Below are 21,318 nucleotides of genomic sequence, written 5' to 3' on the forward strand. Positions count from 1 at the left end.
GGACATTTAAAAATTAGAATAACTTAATAAAACGTTTTATAAATTAATAAAAATAAATGACATAAAAATGATTCGTGAACTTACTTTCTAAATACAACACTAATCCAATCATTGTGAAGAATGCGAAGGTTATTAAAATACAAACAAGAATTAAATAACGTTCCAAAAGCGTTCTTTTACTCCAAATCGAACATTTTCTGTGTAAAATAAATTAATTAATTATCTCATTATTATTATTATTATTCACTTATTTAATTTATTTAAACATTTCGATTATATCGTATTCAGTATAAGATACACTCAACTTTTACGATTCTTGGAAAACCGACGTAAAGCGAACCTTTGCATTTCTCGTAGGCTTAATGTAATAAATTGTTTCTACCACTTGTACTAACTGTATAACTATGTTTAAATAGTTTCAATAGCTTTATATACAACGCGCAGTATATTCCCTCTTTTACGCCCCGTGTGATTACAGAAAGCGTAGGGTAATCGAATATAGGGGAAATATGCTTTATATTCGATTAAGTTCGAGATTAAGATGATAAAGAATGTATCGTAACAGAAAATTTATAATCAGACGTAACACAAGATAGTCGTAAAGCGAGGGGTATACTGTATAGGCATACGTAATATCCTTAACCCAGTTTCATTAATGGCCGACATCCCTCTTCAGAAAATTTCAAAAATTTAAAAGAAAACTTACGAACATTGACACGTTTTGGCTCAATAAATTTAAATTTTATTAACATTTTAAATAACCAAAATAAATTTTGGGATTCGTGCGGCGTTTAAAACAACATATTAATAGTCGGTAAGATTAAAGGAGCGAATATTAAATTATATGTGACGGATAAACTGCTGTTTATTAAAGCTAAATGATTGATTACTCTATTAATTTAATAGATTTTAATTTATTAAACTTTTAAACTGATTTTTTAAAATAAATAATTCGTATTATTAATTAAATATATCTTGTGTTTTCTAGTAAATACTAGTTTAAAATTCTCTTCTAATTATGGTTAACATAAACATTATTCCAATGAATTATAATTAAAATTAAAGTTAAATACATAATTTTATATATTTTACGTAAATAAATTAATTATAAACCACTCTAATTTCACTTAATATATTTTAAATTCATTAATGTTTTCTATTGATTTTTGAACGACGAGTACGAACGAAATTCAAATGAAGTTCTGTTCGGTTACTTAATTAAATTACTTTTAAAAACACAATTAAGTAATTAAAATTATTTATATAATCTTTATTTCGTTATTGAATTTTACAATTTATAATTCCATAATTAAATTTCGCTTTGGACTGTAACGCGAACATTATAAATGTTAATTAAAATTGACTAAAATACGCGAGTTTAAATGCTCTAAATAAGTAGATTAACATCGATTTTATAGTAGTTTTTATACACTTTAATTAACTATAATTAATATGGCTAAGGATTAAAATTTTCACAAAAACTAAAACAAAAATTCTCACCTCATCCACTCTTCATCATTTTCTAATTTAGAACTGTTATCCATGATACACTTTACTAATTATTTACATTAAAAAATTACCATTTAAACGTACACTTAATTAACAAATCTTAAGATAAATGTCGGGTTAACTAGTGATTAATTCCTTTACATAAAGGAGTTCACATCCTTTCTATCCGACGATTCAAGTACGTATAACTTATTCTAAGCTGAATCACTTTAGATACTTTTAAAGTAGTCTAATAACACTAAATAAAATCGACCTTGCTTTCATATATCGAAAATGGGAAGCAAAATTACAGGAAAAATTTCCGCTCGACTTTTTTATTTTAAATATAAAAACGTGATTAAATGTTCGTTTTTTAAATTGTTTACCAAATTCAAATATCTATTGTTATTTTTATTGTATATTTTCGTGTTTACTTTAATTTATTTACCGCTTAGTGCAAAGGTCCCGTAACACCTCGCGTATACACGTATTGTTATACTGTAACTAGAACCCATTTTGCAAAGTACAAAACATAATAAATACACGATTTTGTAAGGAATTCAAAACTTTGAACAGAATTAAAATATCTGCATTTTCCGCTTGTTGTAAGTGAAAGGACGGAAAGAAGCTGCAGAGCTAACAAGTAATTTTGTTTTTCTTGTAAACTACAAGAAGCTATTTAAGTCGGTGATAGTGCCAATAGCTTTTAATTCCTTAAAAATCCAGAACATTATATGTGTTTGAAGACAAAGACAATATCTATTGGGAAGACTTTACATTTAATTACTAATCTCCTGGGTATATTTCAAGTTAATCCTATAATGTTAGATGATATCAGAATAAAATTATAGCTTCAGTCAATAATTCTTTATTTCTTGCCTTCTGATTTGGTTTCATCTAAAAGTTTTCTATCATAGCAAAATTCTGCGTTTGTGTGTACCGTTGCAATCTTCGGACCTATTTACAAACATTCAATTTAACTTTCGGTGCAATACTTTTTACATCTCAAATGTTTTTCTTTGGATAACAATTTTTTTCAGTCATTTGGCTAATTAATTTTTTCAACGTCTTTCTATTGGTTTCGAATTATTTACGACTGTTTACTATTGCTTCTGTAATATAATTTTGTCTTAAAAGAGCCAACGGGAAAACAATAAAAAAAAATAAAACCGAGATCGGAAGCTCTCTGCAACAGAGGAAAAGAGAAAGAGAAAATTGCAAAATGTAATTAATAGGATTGCTCCAGCTGGTTTAATTTCTCGGGGCAGGACTGTATGCATCGGTCTAAGATGACTGTTCTTTTCCCAAAATTCATATTTTTTAATATTACTATACGCTCGAGTTTAGTCATCTGTCGGTAGGAAATTAACTGTTCTCGTAGTAGTCGGAGTGAAAGAAACTATTTTTCAGACCGATTTATTATTCAATAAATCGTCGTGTTTTGCGTTTTATTGTCCAATATTTAATTGTTTTCGTTAAATGATTAAATTTAAATCAATTTTTATTCTATATAAATAAATGAGGATGTTTGTTCGCTATACACTGGTAGGCTGATGGACTAATTGCTACGAAACTCGGCATATACGTTCAAATACTTTTAACTTAGAACGTGTCGTACAGTACATCCCATCTCAAATTATCGATCGGCCTTCTATATATCGATTAATTTTTGTCTATATTTGATTACTGGTTTTACATGTAGCGCCATCTATACATACATATATATATATACACACTGTATATTTTATATAATGTACTGAACGTACGATGCCCTTTTTTAATAACTTGTGTCCCCCTCTTTATAGTCCGCAGGCGCTGCTGGTGAGTAGCCAGCAGTGTTCTCCTCTCCTAAAAAAATTACAACCTCCCAAATTTAAAGTTTTATGTATTAAAAGGGTGAAAATAATATTGGAGACAGTTTCAATTAAGGAAGGACAAAGACGGACGGACGACAGTGAGGATTTATAGATGTACAATTTTTTTCAAATTGCAGCCCAATCGGTTACTGGTGGTTTTATCCACTCGATTACTGGAGGGTACTTATCCTCCAGTAACCGAGTGGATAAAACCACCGAATACCGGTAGTCGGTCGTGGGTTCGCCCACGGCCATCAGACTGGCCACATGGCGTTTTCGTTGGTTTTTTTCGCGTTAGTAACACTTAAATTGGGTCCAGAACGACTTACATAAAAGTCGTTCCAAGTGATGCATTCTCCTTGCAGATCGCTCGCGTGTCGCGTTGCCGTAACCAAATAAACTAAATGAATTCTAATAATTTTTCTATAAACGCGATATTTACGAAGACACGTTTAACTAATAGGAAACCTGGACATCCCTCCCCTCCCCTGATTTCATCTCCCCTCGGTAACTCATAAAGCCCAAACTTCTTTTCTTTCACTGATAATGTTTAGGATGTTCTAACGTTCAGTAAAATTAATGTACGGTACACGCAACGATTTCAAGACACAAACTACAGCTCGAAATCTTTTTCTGTGCCATGTTTATTTTTCTTATTATGGTGACATTGCTTCATTCAAATTTCCTGTAGTTATAGTCTGTGTAATGTGCAATTTATTCACGTGTTGACTCTTACTGTCAAATCTGCTTCCAGTATGTTTATGCCACAACTTTCAAAACTTTCCTTTACTTTGATGTTTTGCTGAACTTTACTTTTTCAACCTGGTTTCACCAGTTCTTTTACGGGCACATAAAAGCAATTATTTTTGCATTTCTAAAATATATTTTTTTTATATAAACAAGTCTTTCGGACGTTAAGGTTAGCAACGTGCGGGGCCATCACAACCTATCCAACACGGATCACTTTTCATATATTAATAGTAGACCAGTATTAAGTAGTAGTCGTTGACTAACCTCTCTCCCAGAAGGAGGAAAACTATTACTTTTGGTCGAATTAACTTCAATTTCCATCCGCAACAGTACCTTCTTCCTATCGGACCCACCGATGGTGGCATTCGAATAGGAACATTACGTAATAGAAAGTTACCGGCCAGAACAAAATATGTTTTAAGTGGTTTTCGAGGGTGCCGAGTTTAAATATTTGGTCCGTTTTTCGCCAAATTTGATTGGTTGACAGATTACCATTTGATATTCGGCTGCGAATGAAACACTTAATTATAGCTAACATTAGAAAAAAGTACGATATCTGAAATTTTTTAAGATTCCGTATTCTCATTTGGTGTCTACTTGACCAATGAAATTGTGCCAATAAACGTGACAATGGTAGGCTGAAATAACCAAACTCTTTATATGGTTTTCGTTTTAATATTTGTTATATTATAGTATTTGATTTATATAACTACAAAGGTTATCTTACGTAAGAGTTTATCAAACCGACTGACCAATCTAACATATTTTAAAAATTTACTTCCTTTACTGTACACAAATTAAAGAATTTTTAAAATATGTTAGATTGGTCAGTCGGTTTGATAAACTCTTACGTAAGATAACCTTTGTAGTTATATAAATCAAATACTATAATATAACAAATATTAAAACGAAAACCATATAAAGAGTTTGGTTATTTCAGCCTACCATTGTCACGTTTATTGGCACAATTTCATTGGTCAAGTAGACACCAAATGAGAATACGGAATCTTAAAAAATTTCAGATATCGTACTTTTTTCTAATGTTAGCTATAATTAAGTGTTTCATTCGCAGCCGAATATCAAATGGTAATCTGTCAACCAATCAAATTTGGCGAAAAACGGACCAAATATTTAAACTCGGCACCCTCGAAAACCACTTAAAACATATTTTGTTCTGGCCGGTAACTTTCTATTACGTAATGTTCCTATTCGAATGCCACCATCGGTGGGTCCGATAGGAAGAAGGTACTGTTGCGGATGGAAATTGAAGTTAATTCGACCAAAAGTAATAGTTTTCCTCCTTCTGGGAGAGAGGTTAGTCAACGACTACTACTTAATACTGGTCTACTATTAATATATGAAAAGTGATCCGTGTTGGATAGGTTGTGATGGCCCCGCACGTTGCTAACCTTAACGTCCGAAAGACTTGTTTATATAAAAAAAATATATTTTAGAAATGCAAAAATAATTGCTTTTATGTGCCCGTAAAAGAACTGGTGAAACCAGGTTGAAAAAGTAAAGTTCAGCAAAACATCAAAGTAAAGGAAAGTTTTGAAAGTTGTGGCATAAACATACTGGAAGCAGATTTGACAGTAAGAGTCAACACGTGAATAAATTGCACATTACACAGACTATAACTACAGGAAATTTGAATGAAGCAATGTCACCATAATAAGAAAAATAAACATGGCACAGAAAAAGATTTCGAGCTGTAGTTTGTGTCTTGAAATCGTTGCGTGTACCGTACATTAATTTTACTGAACGTTAGAACATCCTAAACATTATCAGTGAAAGAAAAGAAGTTTGGGCTTTATGAGTTACCGAGGGGAGATGAAATCAGGGGAGGGGAGGGATGTCCAGGTTTCCTATTAGTTAAACGTGTCTTCGTAAATATCGCGTTTATAGAAAAATTATTAGAATTCATTTAGTTTATTTGGTTACGGCAACGCGACACGCGAGCGATCTGCNACAATAGATATTTGAATTTGGTAAACAATTTAAAAAACGAACATTTAATCACGTTTTTATATTTAAAATAAAAAAGTCGAGCGGAAATTTTTCCTGTAATTTTGCTTCCCATTTTCGATATATGATCTCTTATTTTTGCTCACCTCGAGTTTTGCTTAGTAGAAATGGGTAAAGAGTGCGCAAAATAAGTTACGGAAATACGTTATTACAGGACCACCTGTATTAGACGACCACCTGTCTAAAAGACCATTTTTTGAAGGAACCATGGGTGGTCGCCATAGACAGGTTTTACTGTATATATATATATATATACTGTATAGATGGCGCTACATGTAAAACCAGTAATCAAATATACACAAAAATTAATCGATATATAGAAGTCCGATCGATAATTTGAGATGGGATGTACGACACGATCTAAGTTAAAAGTATTTGAACGTATATGCCGAGTTTCGTAGCAATTAGTCCATCAGCCTACCAGTGTATAGCGAACAAACATCCTCATTTAATTATATAGAATAAAAATTGATTTCAATTTAATCATTTAACGAAAACAATTATTGGACAATAAAACGCAAAACACGACGATTTATTGAATAATCGGTCTGAAAAATAGTTTCTTTCACTCCGACTACTACCAGAACAGTTAATTTCCTACCGACAGATGACTAAACTCGAGCGTATAGTAATATTAAAAAATATGAATTTTGGGAAAAGAACAGTCATCTTAGACCGATGCATACAGTCCTGCCCCGAGAAATTAAACCAGCTGGAGCAATCCTATTAATTACATTTTGCAATTTTCTCTTTCTCTTTTCCTCTGTTGCAGAGAGCTTCCGATCTCGATTTTATTTTTTTTTTTTTTGTTTTCCCGTTGGCTCTTTTAAGACAAAATTATATTACAGAAGCAATAGTAAACAGTCGTAAATAATTCGAAACCAATAGAAAGACGTTGAAAAAATTAATTAGCCAAATGACTGAAAAAAATTGTTATCCAAAGAAAAACATTTGAGATGTAAAAAATATTGCACCGAGTAAAAATGATAACACCCGAACGAAAGTTAAATTGAATGCTTGTAAATAGGTCCGAAGATTGCAACGGTACACACAAACGCAGAATTTTGCTATGATAGAAAACTTTTAGATGAAACCAAAACAGAAGGCAAGAAATAAAGAATTTTTAACTGAAGCTATAATTTTATTCTGATATCATCTAACATTATAGGATTAACTTGAAATATACCCAGGAGATTAGTAATTAAATGTAAAGTCTTCCCAATAAATATTGTCTTTGTCTTCAAACACATATAATGTTCTGGATTTTTAAGGAATTAAAAGCTATTGGCACTATCACCGACTTAAATAGCTTCTTGTAGTTTACAAGAAAAACAAAATTACTTGTTAGCTCTGCAGCTTCTTTCAGTCCTTTCACTTACAACAAGCGGAAAATGCAGACATTTTAATTCTGTTCAAAGTTTTGAATTCCTTACAAAATCGTGTATTTATTATGTTTTGTACTTTGCAAAATGGGTTCTAGTTACAGTATAACAATACGTGTTTACGCGAGGTGTTACGGGACCTTTGCACTAAGCGGTAAATAAATTAAACTAAACACGAAAATATACAATAAAAATAACAATAGATATTTGAATTTGGTAAACAATTTAAAAAAACGAACATTTAATCACGTTTTTATATTTAAAATAAAAAAGTCGAGCGGAAATTTTTCCTGTAATTTTGCTTCCCATTTTCGATATATGAAAGCAAGGTCGATTTTATTTAGTGTTATTAGACTACTTTAAAAGTATCTAAAGTGATTCAGCTTAGAATAAGTTATACGTACTTGAATCGTCGGATAGAAAGGATGTGAACTCCTTTATGTAAAGGAATTAATCACTAGTTAACCCGACATTTATCTTAAGATTTGTTAATTAAGTGTACGTTTAAATGGTAATTTTTTAATGTAAATAATTAGTAAAGTGTATCATGGATAACAGTTCTAAATTAGAAAATGATGAAGAGTGGATGAGGTGAGAATTTTTGTTTTAGTTTTTGTGAAAATTTTAATCCTTAGCCATATTAATTATAGTTAATTAAAGTGTATAAAAACTACTATAAAATCGATGTTAATCTACTTATTTAGAGCATTTAAACTCGCGTATTTTAGTCAATTTTAATTAACATTTATAATGTTCGCGTTACAGTTCAAAGCGAAATTTAATTATGGAATTATAAATTGTAAAATTCAATAACGAAATAAAGATTATATAAATAATTTTAATTACTTAATTGTGTTTTTAAAAGTAATTTAATTAAGTAACCGAACAGAACTTCATTTGAATTTCGTTCGTACTCGTCGTTCAAAAATCAATAGAAAACATTAATGAATTTAAAATATATTAAGTGAAATTAGAGTGGTTTATAATTAATTTATTTACGTAAAATATATAAAATTATGTATTTAACTTTAATTTTAATTATAATTCATTGGAATAATGTTTATGTTAACCATAATTAGAAGAGAATTTTAAACTAGTATTTACTAGAAAACACAAGATATATTTAATTAATAATACGAATTATTTATTTTAAAAAATCAGTTTAAAAGTTTAATAAATTAAAATCTATTAAATTAATAGAGTAATCAATCATTTAGCTTTAATAAACAGCAGTTTATCCGTCAGATATAATTTAATATTCGCTCCTTTAATCTTACCGACTATTAATATGTTGTTTTAAACGCCGCACGAATCCCAAAATTTATTTTGGTTATTTAAAATGTTAATAAAATTTAAATTTATTGAGCCAAAACGTGTCAATGTTCGTAAGTTTTCTTTTAAATTTTTGAAATTTTCTGAAGAGGGATGTCGGCCATTAATGAAACTGGGTTAAGGATATTACGTATGCCTATACAGTATACCCCTCGCTTTACGACTATCTTGTGTTACGTCTGATTATAAATTTTCTGTTACGATACATTCTTTATCATCTTAATCTCGAACTTAATCGAATATAAAGCATATTTCCCCTATATTCGATTACCCTACGCTTTCTGTAATCACACGGGGCGTAAAAGAGGGAATATACTGCGCGTTGTATATAAAGCTATTGAAACTATTTAAACATAGTTATACAGTTAGTACAAGTGGTAGAAACAATTTATTACATTAAGCCTACGAGAAATGCAAAGGTTCGCTTTACGTCGGTTTTCCAAGAATCGTAAAAGTTGAGTGTATCTTATACTGAATACGATATAATCGAAATGTTTAAATAAATTAAATAAGTGAATAATAATAATAATAATGAGATAATTAATTAATTTATTTTACACAGAAAATGTTCGATTTGGAGTAAAAGAACGCTTTTGGAACGTTATTTAATTCTTGTTTGTATTTTAATAACCTTCGCATTCTTCACAATGATTGGATTAGTGTTGTATTTAGAAAGTAAGTTCACGAATCATTTTTATGTCATTTATTTTTATTAATTTATAAAACGTTTTATTAAGTTATTCTAATTTTTAAATGTCCATTAATTAACTGTAATGAAAATATAATTATATTAATGAATGGCCATTTTAAATAGATAAACAAAATATACAAATTTCAACTAATATTTGTACTTCTACAGTTTGCAAACAAGAAGGTAAGTAATGGTATAATTAATTAAAATTTTATTGAATTTAAAGAGAAACGTTGGACAGTAATTCTAATTATGGTTTTAATTGTGTTCATTAATTAAAGTTATTTCTACTCGACCCTGCTTTAAGATGGGTATAAATTTTCTCTTATGACTATCCGACTACTCTTATAATTCCCCTATAAAACTGAATAAGTTTTAACGTAAATAAAACTCCACATCGGTTTCCACCTCAATATCCTTTATGTGGCCACAGATCAATAACACCACGCATTTCTAAATTCTGCGTATTGTTTAAAGCGTTTTAAATGAATTGAGCTTTGTTATTATGGTTTTGGAATAGTTCACCAAGAACCTTTGGACAGATGATGATCAAATAAAATGAATTTTTATTTACACCGAACAAATTACATTTCCAGAATTTAGTGAGAAGAAATTTTTATATATTTATAACTATATAGAGGACAGGATTCAAGATTTTAATATTTAACTCTCAGTGTCAAGGAGTAAGTATAGGCCTACTTAATATTCGGCGTAAGTTGAACAAGAAAAAGAATACCGCTGGATATAGGTATTTATAAAAAAATTCAGCAACTAGTTGCGTAACTTTCCCGGCTGCTACGAAATTTTATTTAAAAAATAACTGTTACATATTATTAATAAATAAATTGGGTGTGGCGTCATCTGTTATGAGATTTTATCATAAAAACGTTTTATATTATTAATTATTATAAAACGGCAAAGGCTTAATTTGAGAGTAATGATTAGATTGGTAAAACAATTGTAAATGCTAATACGTATAACATCATTATTAAATCCTACCCCTCGACACGCGAACCCCTCTATCTTCCCATCCTCTTGACCTTTCATCACCAAAATTTAATAGCATTAATTCTCCTTACAAGTTACCGTGGCAAATTTGGTGGGCTACATTTCGAGGAATTATGCTTTACTTATAAAACCTGTTTGGCAACCTGTGAGGTTTTCTTTGGACACACGCTATTTACCCGCAGTGTATTATTATTATTAATTAACGAAAATAAGGTTCTGGGTTCTGTATAAGTAGCCGTATTCCGTTTGCTTAATAAATTATATCAGTTACACGACATTTGGCACGTTATACAGAAATATATAGGCTAAATCTCGGATAATTCGAATTTCGAACTAACGAGGATTTCCTGTATTTGAGTTACTTTTAATTAATATTGAATTTTATCTAAATTCAAAAGAATTAAATTTGCCAAGATTTTTGAAAATAAATAGTTAAAATTTGAATCTTTTAAAATTTTAACTATTTATTAACGTATTTTTAAAATATTTTATGAACTTTCAATGAACGAAGATGAAAAAAATAATAATTAAAACTTTAATTGAAAAAACGAATGACATTACAATTGTTCATAAGATAGTAGCCTAATTCCCGCTTTTTCGACCTAATTGGTTCTCGGAAAACTGTCGTTAATAGAACAGCCGTAAATCAACCCGTAAGTTAAGTGTGTAGATTCATTCTCGGACCCAAATGCAAAGAGAGAAGTACTTAAATTGCTTTTTATACAATCATAATATAAAATTTATACTAGTGGTAAAAGCGACATTTGTAAGTAAAAAGACCTCGAAGTAAAGATTTACTGTAAATTTGAGTCTCGTTTAGAATAGTAAAAACGTAAAATAATTCGAAACTATTTATTACCTTTGTTCTTTTATTTAGTTTAGCAGTAGTATTAAACAGTTAAGATTATAAATCAATGGTCCGAAACGATGTGCCACGCGGATAACTAGCTTATCACGCAATTTTCAGAGCACTGTTACGAAATATCAAAAAATTCATTTAAAAATTTCTTTGTTTCTTTTAGCACATGCTGAAGAAACAAAGACACGGTTTCAAATTTGTTAAATCATTTTAAAATGTTAATTATCTGTTTATTTTTAATATTATTTCTTGCTCTTCGAGGGCATCTTTAATGCTGCGCTGGCTCGTTGTTATGCCTCAAAAAATTGCGAATGCGCTAGGTCGAGTACCACCAGCGTGCCAATAAGTACGATTTTGATTTAATCCTTCCGGCGAAGATATTATTAGTGTATAAGCCAGATATGGCAGTATGATTTTTGTTTCAGAGTTATTACTATAATGTAAACCACGAGTGTTATTTCTATTTCTTTCTTACGTGGAAAAGACCAAGGGTATACTTTTGGCTCGCACTATAATAAAATAATCGCTTTCTACGCTTGGAATACTTATAACCATACTTACGTTAGACACAATGTTAAGTGGTCATCCCACGTTTCGAACGTTAACGACCGTACTTACGGCTTATACGTTACGTCCTTTGAATATGAACAATCGACTCTATCTCATTTTCTTTTATTAAATATAAAAGGTAAGGCTTAAAATTTTAATTTTAAACGATAACTTGTTAAATTTTTGCAAGAAAATAATTGTTTTGATAGCTGCAAGAATAATGAGCAACATGGACGTCAGCGTCGATCCCTGTAACGATTTTTACCAATTTTCTTGTGGTTCTTTCATAAAGTATCAAAATGTTCCAGATAACAAGGAAGGGAGAAGTTTTCTGGGCGATTTAAACGAATATACAATAAAATTAGCCAGAGGTAACGAAATTAAATAGGCTTTTTACGATTCGCTTTTATACAAATAGTAAATATTTATCTCTTTCAGATTTATTGCAGGAACCAGTTAACGATTATCAACCAGAGTTTGCCGCTAAAATTAAAAAACTTTACAAATCCTGTTTGAATAAGCGTAAGTTTTTCGCGAAAAACTATTAGCCTATTTATAAAAATAGGATAAATAATTTGTTCCTTATTTTATAATCATCCGCAATTCTTACGGGTAAGCATTTAATACGAAATTTTACTATCCTAAATATGTTTATTTTTAAAATGTATTCTTGTAAACCGTCTTCCTAGTAATTGTAAGCCGCAAAGCATCCAGTCTCGCTGATGTCTAATCTAATCTAATACAGTCAGTTCAAAATTACTGTATGGTATAAACACTTTACAAATACAAAAGATTTTTTTTTCTGTTTCTTTCCTTTTTAAGTTCTCTTTTTAAAATAAACCCGTGACATTTCATTATAAACGTTTATTCTTCACCTGTACGGTAAAACTGCTTAAACGGATTATCTCCACAAACAATACTTATAAATTACATTGTATTTTATACCGCGCAACAAATAATTTTAAAAACTATGTAAAACTATATAAACAATAAGCGCGACAAAATATATAAATAAAGCGTAAACGTATAAACTAATTGTCATTAAAGATTATCATTTCCGGCCACTCGTTGGCCCAAAAAGTAATCCGTCGGTTTAGATTTAGGTTTGGTCTTTTCTTGAAACTTCTAGCAGAGACCATTCCGGGTGGTGTCTGTAATCGAGGTATAATGCAGTATATGAATATTATTATTATTTATGTTTTCGTATCTATTTTTTGTAGCTTCCGATTCTCATCAAGTATTAACAGAATTACTAAATAGAACAGAACTTAAATCGTGGCCAATATTGGAACATAGCAAAGACTCGCCTACGGTGGAGGAAATTTCTGCAATTATGATTATTTACAATTTACATCCGCTTTTTAATCTTTGTACAAGACCTAATTTTTTACAAGAAATTCGGGTAAATAAGAAATTTTTAAGTATTTTAATTACCCTGGCTTCATTTTCTTTTCTTTGTTTTTAAGTTGGAGAGTTGGAGACATACTTTATTGGAACCTTCGGTTTTCGTTAACGATACAGAAGAATACGTTAAAGATAAAGAAGCTTATACTAGAATAATAATAAATCTTTTATTAAAGTTGAAGATTCCACTAGAAAATGTTTCGGTTATAACGCGAGAAATTCTCGACGTCGACGAAGATTTCGTTAAAGTAAGTATTAAGATTTTTTCTATTCAAAAATAAAAACTCGCAATCTACAATTATATTTTAATTTTCTCCTAACGGTCTTTTAATATCTTAACCCGTACCGTATTAGATGTGGAACAACCATCGACGACATTTTACGCATATTCTATCTTTAATTAATAGTTATATATTTATTAACATCTTTTAATAATTTAATAGAAATTTAAAGTTTCAAAAATTATTATTAGTTTAATTTTTTGAATAGTTTTCTGAAAAATATGAAGATTATAACGCTACGTCTGTCAATTCTACTCTTAAAGAATTAGATTCGTTATGCTTGCAGGTAAATTTTACATACTTAACGTATGAATTGTTGTTGTATACGAAATTTATACGATAGATAGTAATGACTTTATTTTTTAATTCAAGTTGAAATGGACGAAGATCTTGAAATACATTTTAAGTTCGTTTGGTCACGAAGACGAATACGACGAAGAAATGATAATAGTATTGATGAATCCGGATTACATAAAAGATACCTGTGATATGATTAGTAAAATTCAAGTGAGGTAGGATAATATATAAGTTACTGGTCATCTGATTTTTGTTCTCGCTATTCTTTATGTATCTGGTTATAATGGTCAAATTTAGGCATTTTGAAAACTTAGACATTTAACTCAACAACGATTAGAGTTTAGTCAATATCAATCGCATCTCGTCTCGCCTTTGCTGTAAACTTTTTTCTCTCGAGCATAGAATGGTCGGAGTTTTTCTTTCAAGAAAATCTCCAGCATTGAAATGGCAAATGGTTCTGCCAGACGCGAACTAGTCGGTGCCAAATACGGATTGTAAAATGGATGAGGCTGAACCTCCCGGCTCAAACTGGCCAATTTCTCTAAAGTTATCTTTACTTTATGTACTGACGCGTTGTCGTGGCGGTATCGGATTTCGTCAATTTTTGGTCCAAGTTTTTGATCTTGGCTTTCAAACGATCCGGTTGTTTACGGTAGAATTCTTTCGTGTTAGTGATGTTAGTTTGGAGCAGTTCCATCACGATGACGCCGAACAAACGCGGATGACGGCCTTCTTTTTGCACTGTCGCCCATTTGGCATTTACGACAACATCCTTTAACGATTTAAATTAATAAATGCTTTTGAGATCGTGAGCCTTCGTTACGTTGTGGCCACTTTTGAAGCGATAGACGACGGTACTCAAATGTGTTCTTTCGAAAGTTTCGCATTGCTGATACGTCTGTTTCCAATGAAATATGCGATAAAACGCCCTTTGGTTACTCTATTTATACGCACACACCGAACATCCCTGAACATTTTTTCAGTCGTTTCTAGAAAAAAGAAAATCGAAAAGTCTAATTTTACCATTAAAACCTTTACAACCCGATATATAGTGAGTGATTTATCTTGACATTTCATCATACTGAGAGTCCACTATGTTAAAAACTTCGTTAATTTCTTATAATTTTGTTTTAAAAATCTTCCAAGATGGAATTTATTAGATAATAATACTAATTAATTTGTAGATAATACACCATTATCATAGGAATATATAAACGGGATCTAGTAGCAAATATATAGAAATATAGGTCCTATTTCCAGTTATTAAGCGGGGTGATTCCCACTTACGACGATGCAAATTTGATTTAAAAGCTGTTTTAATAATTGGAATCTTGTACAGAATGTACAGAAATTTTATTGGATTGATTGGATCAAAATTCGAGCGATTTGCCAAAAGAGGATGCCGCCTGGGATGACTTTCTATCGTGAAACGAGCCAAGTAATTCCAACGCCATCAGCCTGTGGCACAAACCGGTGATTTTATCTACTAGGCCGCAGATAGACGTGCAGAAATTGCAAATGTATTTTTATAATTTCTATAAAGTGATCTCGAAAATATTTTACAATGCGCAGATTCTGCAATACCCAACGATTAAGACTTCAAAAAGTAGTCTAATTTTGTTTTTTACCGCGAGAAAAAGCCCAAAGAGAAAAGTCAATTTGCCGGTGCTTAGTATTTCCAAGGTACCAAAAAAAAAGTTCTAAGATACCAAAATTATAATTGCTTTGTCTTCAAATTTATTGTTTTTTCACTTATAAATATTGTTGTAAAATATATTGCTTTTATTACTCATACAGTTTGGAACATCAGAAGTATTTATATTTTATGTGTATGTTATGTAAACTATTTAACTGTTAGATTTGTAGTATAAGATTTAACTTTGTATACTTTCATTGTAATTCTTATAAAGTTTTCACGTACATATATTACAGAAAATTTCAAAACTATCTAATTTGGAACTTCATAGCTAATTTTTTAATACATTACGATTCGAATTTTGCCGGGGAATTTATTCAAATGAAACACACTTCGAGAGTGGTCAAATTTACAAGTTTCAAGAGCTGGAAGAGTTGTGTCAAATCCATCATCAATAGCGAAATGCACATCGCGGTTTCTTATCTCTTTATCGAAAGTTTGAAAGCTACAAAATCTGTAGAAGAGGTAATATAATAAATATTCATTAATTTTTAAAAATTCCCTACATTAATATAAGCATTTTCCATTAGATATTGTATTATATAGAAGAAATAGCAAATTCTACCGAACGTATGTTTTCTACCGAAACTTGGTTAGAAGACGAAGATAAATATATTGGAAAACGTAAGGTGTGTTTGCTGAATATATTCATTTATATGGAATATTAAACGTAAATAAATCGTAATTCTTAACTGTCTCGACTATCCGGCCATCCGCAAGTAAAGGCCTCGGCTCGCGGCACTGTAGGACCTAGCGTGATTGGTTTATGTATTAAGACGTCATACACGATCTCGCGACGTCGAAAACACTTTCTGCAACATGCAACAACAATAGTTGCGGCTAGAAAGAGCTTCTTTAGATTTAATCTGACTTAAAAACTGTAGAATGTATTTACGAGATTGGTGACCACGACATCTACGGTTTGTAAACCACGAATTAAAAAAACATTTTATATGTTGAGTAAAATAATTCGTAATTTAAATGATAATAATGATAATTGTCTGAATCGCACTTTCCGTGTATTTACAAATGTAGATAATGAAAATGGAATGGGACGTGGGTTACGACGATATATATAAAAATGCCGAAACCATCGATTTATACTTCAAAAACGTAAGAGATTTTATACACGTATTAAATATTAAATTTTAAAATAAAAATTAATACATGTTTAATGTATTTGCAGATAAACTTCAGCGATAGTTACATAGAAAATATTTTATTTCTAGAAAAATTATCCTTCGCTAGAAATTTCTTCAACGAATCTGTTTGGAATAATATATTAAAGTAAATTTTCAATTTATTAATTTAATTAAATTTCAAGTTATATTTTAATGCGATTTTAACTGTAATTGCGGCATTCCGTTTCAATTCAAGTTTTATTGAATTATTTAAAGCGAAATAGGAACTAAGCCCGTTACCGTCAATGCTTTCTACAACGGAAGAGTCGGTGAGTTAAACTTCATTTTTCTCATTTATTATTATTATTTTATTTAAATTTCATAGTTTAATTAACGTTTAAATTTCAGTTTTACCTTTAGCTATATTGCAAGCACCCATTTTTATTCCGGAAGCACCAAAGTAATTAACACTTAAAAGAGTAGAATTAATTATAATTGTAAATTAATTGAATTTTTCCTTATTAGGTATTTAAATTTTGGAAGTATCGGCGTTATCATCGGACACGAAATATCGCACGAATTCGATAATTTAGGTAAATTTCGATCGAATTTTTTAACCTTTGTGAAATCTTATTTCGTTAAATTACTTTTCCACGTTCAGATTTACACTTACAGTCGCAAGATAACTCGTCTAAATCCAATTTGTGGTCAAAAAGTGCTCTTAGAAAATTTCAAGACAGAGCTTTGTGTATTATAAACCAATACTCGGAATTTCCATTAGACGACGATAACGGGATTATGGTGAGTGATATTAAATTTATAATATCCCCGGTGCTTATAACGTTTATTCGTATGTAATGAACACAACTAACCGATAATCAAATAGCTGGATTTTTCATCGGGCTGTTAATGCCAAATAATTACTGAGCAATTTGACAGAAGGCGGGCCGTTAGACTAACTTTTCTTGTTAGATATAACAATTAAAAGTAATTTTTATGATTTACTTATATTTCACAAGAAATGGCAGTCCTTCTGTCAAATTGCTTAGTAATTATTTAGCATTAATAGTCTAATACAAGAATTCGGCCGTTCGTTTGACGACATTTATTCAATAATTTAGGTGAGTGGAAACAAGACGATTCGAGAGAACATTGCCGATATTAGCGGTATCAACTTAGCATTTTCGGTAAGATTTTACTAAGAAATTTCGTGTTTTTCCTTAGATTTTACATCTTATTTTCTCTCGTTAGGCGTACGAAAGTTATTTAAAGAAACACGGAGAAGAGCCAAAATTATTAGGTCTGGATTTCAATAATAAACAGATGTTCTTTTTAAGATATGCTCAGGTAAGTTTAATCCAAACGAAAACATTCTCCATCGTTTATATTTCAGCAACCCTTTTATAAGAAAACCTGAAACTTTTCACACTATCTAAGTAAACAAATAACTTTCGAACGAGCTATTCGGAATTATTATAGGTGTTTTGTGGGGCAGAAAAATTAACTCCCGAAAATCGGCAACTCTGATTCCTGTATATATATACAGTAGAGCGTCGATTTTCCGAATCAATTCGGGACTGGGGTTGTCCGGATAACTGATATTTCGGATAACTGATTTACGTACGAAAAAATAGTTTAACGTATCCGATGTCGAAATTTTTATCCGTTGCGTGTCGCTTCGCGTTGAATTTTCGTCGATGCCTAACGAAGACTAGCCTAACGATTAGCCTAACGAAGACTATTGTATCGTTAAAAATTATTTTTTATTTTGTACAAACAAAATAAATATATTGAAAAATATAAAAATAATAAAAAAATTATACTTCAGATGCTAATTTAGTATCAAAAACGTAAAATATTTGAGTAGCCCAAGACATAGCCAAAGATTGAAGCGTCACAGCACGGGCGAAAATTTAAATTTGCCGACTGGAATTCTTTCGGATGATTGACTTTCGGAAAATCGACGCTCTACTGTATATAGTCGGTCATTGACTTTTATTTGGCGTTGAGTATCGACATTAAAAATTTAAAAGATAGTTAAATTGATATAGATATAAAAGATAAAGTTGTAAATCAGCAAATTAGAGATAATTACGTTAAAAAGTGGAGATGCGATCGAAATTTTTGTTAAAATAATTTTATCTATAAGTGATTTGGTTTGATTCAATTTCGAGTAGAAATCTCTTAAATATTAAGGAAAGAAAGGCTAGAGCGGCTTTTTTAAATTATTGCACATTTAACAATTTTCATTTTATGATTCATTTAAATAATAAATCACGGCTTTACTATATAATTAAGAAATCAAAAGCTGGAAACTGCTCTTTTTCAAATAAGAATGACAGTTATTACATAACTGTACGTCACTCCGTACAATCACATCCAATCAAAGGTTCTTGTAAATTATCAAACAGAAGAAGAAATTGTTGTAGTATTTTAAGTATTCTTAATATAATTGCGAGAACATTAATTTAATAATTAACTTGAAATATGTGGATTACATACATACGTAAAGTTTGCCATAAATAAACTATAATTAGCGTACAGTTTGTTTTTGTCCAGTTATTTCAATAATCCTAGTTCCTAGTATTTCTTACAGGTGGAATAACGATATTGTTATTGTATAATAACATTATTACAGCAGTTTACAGTTGTTATTTTGTAATTAATTTCAGTGGTACCTCAGGTTACGAACGCCCCAGCATACGAAATTTTCAGGATACGACATGAAATTCGAACATATTTTTGCTCCACGATACGAACAAAAGAGTGATTTGTCATCTCCCTGGATCATCTTGCTTTTAGACATAGCAGAGGATGATTTCCTAGAATGCCCTCCTACTCATCCAGCTGACATTCAATGGCTCTCCACCTTCGAAAATCATCTACACATCTTTGTGACGTGTCAGATTTCATGCATCACTAAACTGAACTTAGGGTTGCATCATCACCACTTATGCCTGGTATCATGACTTTTTAACCCATTGGAAATTTGCACTTTTTGGGCCATGACATGCATTTGCAGGTGCACTTTTATCTTCTGCATTGTTAANTTTTATTTAAATTTCATAGTTTAATTAACGTTTAAATTTCAGTTTTACCTTTAGCTATATTGCAAGCACCCATTTTTATTCCGGAAGCACCAAAGTAATTAACACTTAAAAGAGTAGAATTAATTATAATTGTAAATTAATTGAATTTTTCCTTATTAGGTATTTAAATTTTGGAAGTATCGGCGTTATCATCGGACACGAAATATCGCACGAATTCGATAATTTAGGTAAATTTCGATCGAATTTTTTAACCTTTGTGAAATCTTATTTCGTTAAATTACTTTTCCACGTTCAGATTTACACTTACAGTCGCAAGATAACTCGTCTAAATCCAATTTGTGGTCAAAAAGTGCTCTTAGAAAATTTCAAGACAGAGCTTTGTGTATTATAAACCAATACTCGGAATTTCCATTAGACGACGATAACGGGATTATGGTGAGTGATATTAAATTTATAATATCCCCGGTGCTTATAACGTTTATTCGTATGTAATGAACACAACTAACCGATAATCAAATAGCTGGATTTTTCATCGGGCTGTTAATGCCAAATAATTACTGAGCAATTTGACAGAAGGCGGGCCGTTAGACTAACTTTTCTTGTTAGATATAACAATTAAAAGTAATTTTTATGATTTACTTATATTTCACAAGAAATGGCAGTCCTTCTGTCAAATTGCTTAGTAATTATTTAGTATTAATAGTCTAATACAAGAATTCGGCCGTTCGTTTGACGACATTTATTCAATAATTTAGGTGAGTGGAAACAAGACGATTCGAGAGAACATTGCCGATATTAGCGGTATCAACTTAGCATTTTCGGTAAGATTTTACTAAGAAATTTCGTGTTTTTCCTTAGATTTTACATCTTATTTTCTCTCGTTAGGCGTACGAAAGTTATTTAAAGAAACACGGAGAAGAGCCAAAATTATTAGGTCTGGATTTCAATAATAAACAGATGTTCTTTTTAAGATATGCTCAGGTAAGTTTAATCCAAACGAAAACATTCTCCATCGTTTATATTTCAGCAACCCTTTTATAAGAAAACCTGAAACTTTTCACACTATCTAAGTAAACAAATAACTTTCGAACGAGCTATTCGGAATTATTATAGGTGTTTTGTGGGGCAGAAAAATTAACTCCCGAAAATCGGCAACTCTGATTCCTGTATATATATACAGTAGAGCGTCGATTTTCCGAATCAATTCGGGACTGGGGTTGTCCGGATAACTGATATTTCGGATAACTGATTTACGTACGAAAAAATAGTTTAACGTATCCGATGTCGAAATTTTTATCCGTTGCGTGTCGCTTCGCGTTGAATTTTCGTCGATGCCTAACGAAGACTAGCCTAACGATTAGCCTAACGAAGACTATTGTATCGTTAAAAATTATTTTTTATTTTGTACAAACAAAATAAATATATTGAAAAATATAAAAATAATAAAAAAATTATACTTCAGATGCTAATTTAGTATCAAAAACGTAAAATATTTGAGTAGCCCAAGACATAGCCAAAGATTGAAGCGC

At 30.7% G+C, this 21,318-nt stretch overlaps 2 protein-coding genes across 5 annotated transcripts in view; both read left to right on the forward strand.

Annotated features, from left to right (window-relative positions):
• Positions 1-18,271, forward strand: part of LOC111621275 (neprilysin-1-like) — a 28,750-nt gene extending 10,479 nt beyond the window's left edge. The window contains exons 1-19 of one of the 4 annotated variants that reach the window (XM_023363364.1): positions 7,925-8,092; positions 9,396-9,508; positions 9,648-9,707; positions 12,150-12,311; positions 12,379-12,462; positions 13,161-13,342; positions 13,407-13,592; positions 13,834-13,911; positions 13,998-14,137; positions 15,855-16,083; positions 16,149-16,247; positions 16,654-16,731; positions 16,805-16,905; positions 17,016-17,068; positions 17,148-17,199; positions 17,265-17,332; positions 17,401-17,540; positions 17,861-17,926; positions 17,991-18,270. In XM_023363364.1, the coding sequence (XP_023219132.1) occupies positions 8,049-8,092; positions 9,396-9,508; positions 9,648-9,707; positions 12,150-12,311; positions 12,379-12,462; positions 13,161-13,342; positions 13,407-13,592; positions 13,834-13,911; positions 13,998-14,137; positions 15,855-16,083; positions 16,149-16,247; positions 16,654-16,731; positions 16,805-16,905; positions 17,016-17,068; positions 17,148-17,199; positions 17,265-17,332; positions 17,401-17,540; positions 17,861-17,926; positions 17,991-18,146 (2,091 nt within the window). In that variant the 5' untranslated portion in view covers positions 7,925-8,048 and the 3' untranslated portion in view covers positions 18,147-18,270. Of the gene's footprint in view, positions 1-7,924; positions 8,093-9,267; positions 9,288-9,395; positions 9,509-9,647; positions 9,708-12,149; positions 12,312-12,378; positions 12,463-13,160; positions 13,343-13,406; positions 13,593-13,833; positions 13,912-13,997; positions 14,138-15,854; positions 16,084-16,148; positions 16,248-16,653; positions 16,732-16,804; positions 16,906-17,015; positions 17,069-17,147; positions 17,200-17,264; positions 17,333-17,400; positions 17,541-17,860; positions 17,927-17,990 lie in introns of those variants that run through there. The other 3 variants (XM_023363379.1, XM_023363383.1, XM_023363371.1) reach the window with 3 other exon arrangements.
• A 1,421-nt stretch (positions 18,272-19,692) lies between these two features.
• The window catches only part of LOC111621544 (endothelin-converting enzyme 1-like), a 5,456-nt gene continuing 3,830 nt past the window's right edge, over positions 19,693-21,318 (forward strand). Inside the window, exons 1-6 of the mRNA XM_023363714.1 lie at positions 19,693-19,699; positions 19,832-19,883; positions 19,949-20,016; positions 20,085-20,224; positions 20,545-20,610; positions 20,675-20,770. Coding sequence (XP_023219482.1) covers positions 19,693-19,699; positions 19,832-19,883; positions 19,949-20,016; positions 20,085-20,224; positions 20,545-20,610; positions 20,675-20,770 — 429 coding nt within the window. The remainder of the gene's footprint in view (positions 19,700-19,831; positions 19,884-19,948; positions 20,017-20,084; positions 20,225-20,544; positions 20,611-20,674; positions 20,771-21,318) is intronic.

This window comes from Centruroides sculpturatus, unplaced genomic scaffold (genome assembly GCF_000671375.1).
Source record: "Centruroides sculpturatus isolate CEXI.00-Female unplaced genomic scaffold, Cexi_2.0 scaffold45, whole genome shotgun sequence".
Classification (NCBI taxonomy): domain Eukaryota; kingdom Metazoa; phylum Arthropoda; class Arachnida; order Scorpiones; family Buthidae; genus Centruroides; species Centruroides sculpturatus.